Consider the following 4396-nt stretch of genomic DNA (forward strand, 5'->3'; position numbering starts at 1 on the left):
TTTATATTTGTGTGTGTTTAAGCGTGTGTATGTGCGTTTATGCGTGCAAGTATATATATATATATATTTATGTGTGTGAGTTTATATATAGATTTGTCATATATATATATATATATATGTGTGTGTGTGTGTGTGCTTGTGTGTTCTTATATGTGTGCGTATATATATATATATATGTGTGTGTGTGCTTGTGTGTTCTTATATGTGTGCGTATATGTGAGTGCGTGCATATACAAAAGACTCGCGCACGCTCAATTTATTGTACACACTGCGGAATAGGCGCCAACAACTCAACGCAAGACAGATATTTGCACTGGACATACGATATACACGTATACATACCTCTAAGGCATGTTATACATACCCTCCAAGGCATATTATACATACCCTCCAAGGCATGTGCATATACATAATCATAATCAGAAGGACACAACAGCAGAAGAATTGACTTGTGAATCTCATATATGCATACATGGCACATGTGCATACATAGTGCAATGTACATACACATATATGATACATGCAATGTCATGTAAATCGCGTTGGTTACCTCGCATCATTCTTGGCATTGCCCTTTGCTGTGGGAGTGGCCTCTCCGAGGAGCTCTTTGACTTTGTCGGGTGTACCGTACTCTGTGCTGGCATAAGCGGCAGCAGCACTCTGGTGAAGATAGCAAGCAAAACGGCCGAATAACACGTTGAGCAGTTATATACAAACGCATGCATGTAGCAACGTTATACACGTAGATCTACACATGTGTATAAGTAGTGTAATATATGGAATTGAGCATACAAATCGGTTTTATAAATCACGTTATATTAAATTGAGCTTACAACCAGGTTATACAAATCAAGCCATTGCTATCTCACGTACGGGCTGCTTACTGATGTGTACCCAGGGAGATGAACTCTCCCGGATAAACATAAAGTTGTCAACATATTCAACATACATATACGCTTGACGCCATTTTAGACATATGTATACGTAAAACTACCCAGAATTCGACATGAACAATCTATAGATGTTTCTTGGCATATTTTCCCGGGAACATTGTCGTCCTAGTGCAACTATGTATGCTTGTAAAATTCGCTTGGATAGGTTTCCATTTAGAAAATACATAATGTATGAACAATTGACACGCAAACAGGAACTTCACCTTGCTATGTTTGATACGGCCATTAGCCCAACCGCAAAGCCCTGTCAAAACAACTTCTATCATTCCAATATACCCGCATACACTCAGTCATGCGTATGTTCAGAACACAACAATCAGGCACAAAACAGGTGTATATGTACGTGTATATTAGATTCACACATGTGCGACTATTTGCGTCTGTGTGCTTGCCTTTACGATTCAAATGCAACCCACCTCTCGCTTGAACTCTTCCAGAGCCTTCGCATCGATAAAGGGCTTCAACGCCTCCGCAGTCGTCTTGGCGCTGTCCTTGGTGATGTTTTCAGCCACACCCAGCACAACGTTAAGGCGTTCGTAGTATCCAGCAACAGGCCCGCTGAGCATGTTGTTCACATTGATGGTAGACACGTGGATCATAGCCCAGAGCGCTGCAATCAGATGTCAGTTTGGTGCAAGCAAGTGTCAGGACTTCATGACACGTGTCCATATCCGTATCCCTCGTCGTGGGCAAATGCACGTGCGTCTTTGGATAGCAACACTATTTTGCGCCGTTCATGGTTATCGATAACAGGCCCTCTACGAATGTTGTTCACATTGTTGGTAGACGCTTGGATCGAAGCTCATAGCGCTGCAGCTATAGAGAAGGCGCGCAAGCGAATGCCAGGATATGCAACAAAGATACACGATTTGCGTTACCAAACACATCCGAGTTTGTTTCCTCACGAAATCACGTGCACAAGTTTGGTAAAACATGTGCATGCGATTCATACATACAAACAATCATACACATGTGTGAGATATCACTGTACGAAGGTTTATACAAGATATTACACTCAAGCTAAACATTTATATCGGCGGTCGACACATTGTCAAGCGCTTGTAGCGACGTGACACCATAGTCTGCACTGAGCGTTCCCGTACTACTGTCTACTTTGTATTACTTCTGCAAAAAAAAAGCACACGCTCATTTATATATATATATATATATATATATATATGTATAAACACGCCAGCACACGCCTGTGCCATATACCTATATCGGCGGTCGATACATTGCCAGTGCCGTTATATAGACGGGGAAGCATAGTGCTGAGTGTGTCCATGCGCACTTTGTATGACTTCTGCAGGTAAGCATCGTCGGGTACGGCGATCTGGCCGAGCACAACAGGCCTAAACTGAGCCTCCTCCCATTGGATGATCTCGTTACATCTGTGAGTTTAGGCATATACGAATATGTATATCAATTCCCAATGGAATATCTCATTACACTTATGAGTGTATATATATATATATAAGGCATGTGTGAATACGCACATGTCTTTGAGTGTGTGTATGTGATTACACTTGTATATAGTTTTGTCTTTCGATGAGTGTATGTGGATGTGTATACGCGCATGTGTCATTGAGTGATTGTTTACGTGAGTGTGTTGGCTTGAGTTCATTTGTACACTACCATATACACTTCCAATTGCCCACACAAAAACCACCCGCGTGTAGTCATGTCTCCAAAATAACTAAACCGCCTCAACTAATACATATACGCCACAATTATCCGCTGCACCCTGCTCGGGTTATAATATAGCCCACCCACACTGCCTAGTTCACACAGATATTCTATTACCGCATGTGCCTCGTTATAACATACGTTGATTTAGTGGTGTCCTCGGTAAACTCTCCCATCAGATACGCGCATGCCGCATTACTGGAGAACAGCTTGACACCCCCTGGAAGCTCCAGGCAGAGTCCTTCCACATCGTACATGAAATAGTCCGATGTAGCTGAATGATAGAGATTGTTTATCAATGTTATTGACCATACAATGCTATACAACCATATCAATGGACGGACATTCGCATATGCACATTGTTATCCTTTCTTTCTAGTGTACTCTATGGCGTATACAGAGGCCTCAAAAATAGACCATACGTAGGACTTCTCCGGGTTTACACGGTGTTCAAAGCAAATACCAAAGTCGCTGGATACTGATCTTAAAAAGTCGCTGGATGTTGATCTTTTCGAAATATTTCAGGTAGATTTGAACACCTCGAGTAAATGAAATGTCCTATACATTCAGAATTCTGAGATTTACTATACATACACAAGCATCACGCCTTATCAAACCTAGAGTTCGGTGTGGAACTTGTTAAGACAAAATGAGATGATGGGGAACTCTCCGGTGCCATTGCATTCCGCAAATCCCTAAAAGTGTAAGAATATGCCCGTAGCCTGCAATATTCCAGGTGTACCAAGTACGGTACACGGCCTATGACATATACATACACTTGCAACATAAGCATCGTTAGTTTCATTCGTATAAGACTGCACTACACATGCACAAAAAATTCCCACCAAAGATTATACACGATGACTACGTATACACAGCCCAGACACAGAGACATGCAAACACACTGAAAAGCATGTATATACACAATCCACCAAACCCGTCAATAAAGAACACACATACACTTACTAAACCTCACAGAGACTTTTCTGAATAAACAACTACACCTGCTTGGGAGACATCCAGAACTATGTCTTTCAGCTTAGCCGCGGCCACAATCTTGGAGGCAAGGATGTTGCCCTCTGTGTGAGTGAGTTTCATCTTGCGGTGGATGGGGCAATGTCTACGGGAGCAAATGAAGATCAAATTGAAGTTATTAGTTAGTATTAACCCACAAAGGACTGGATGGTGAGTACTAACCTTAACAGAAATACCGGCTTCGAAGTGTGGTACAGAACCACGGTATACAAAAAAACTGTACTACCAGAACTGCTGTGAACATATATGAGATTATATGCAAAACAATATTAAGTATCCATGTAACTATAATCTATCACTATATGTATATATACACTCCATATATAGTATAAAAGTATATAGAAACATACAAATATATATATATATAGACAAGGGAGCATAGTTACAAAAATAAAAATATACATACATCAGTATAGATATTAAAAACACACGTACATAACAACATACAAACAAGATCTATATACTATTATATATATATATATATTATATATATATGCTATATATACTATATATATATATATAAGTGTGTGTGTGTGTGTGTGTGTTTGTGTGTATATATATATGTATATACATACATTATATATATATATACATGCTTACATACATACATACATACCGACTCACACCGACCCACACCGACCCACATCAACCCACAAACACACAGTATATATACATATACATATGTATACATATACATATACATATGTGCATGTTTAATTATA

At 39.9% G+C, this 4396-nt stretch overlaps 1 protein-coding gene across 1 annotated transcript in view; it reads right to left on the reverse strand.

Annotated features, from left to right (window-relative positions):
* The window catches only part of SARC_06684 (hypothetical protein), a 14221-nt gene extending 10462 nt beyond the window's left edge, over positions 1 to 3759 (reverse strand). The window contains exons 1-5 of the mRNA XM_014299396.1: positions 3644 to 3759; positions 2781 to 2913; positions 2169 to 2344; positions 1370 to 1563; positions 551 to 660 (exon numbers count right to left, since the gene is read on the reverse strand). Of these exons, the coding sequence (XP_014154871.1) occupies positions 551 to 660; positions 1370 to 1563; positions 2169 to 2344; positions 2781 to 2913; positions 3644 to 3737 (707 nt within the window). The 5' untranslated portion in view covers positions 3738 to 3759. The remainder of the gene's footprint in view (positions 1 to 550; positions 661 to 1369; positions 1564 to 2168; positions 2345 to 2780; positions 2914 to 3643) is intronic.
* Positions 3760 to 4396: the final 637 nt, after the last annotated feature.

Source organism: Sphaeroforma arctica, assembly GCF_001186125.1.
Source record: "Sphaeroforma arctica JP610 unplaced genomic scaffold supercont1.488, whole genome shotgun sequence".
In the NCBI taxonomy this organism is placed as follows: domain Eukaryota; class Ichthyosporea; order Ichthyophonida; genus Sphaeroforma; species Sphaeroforma arctica.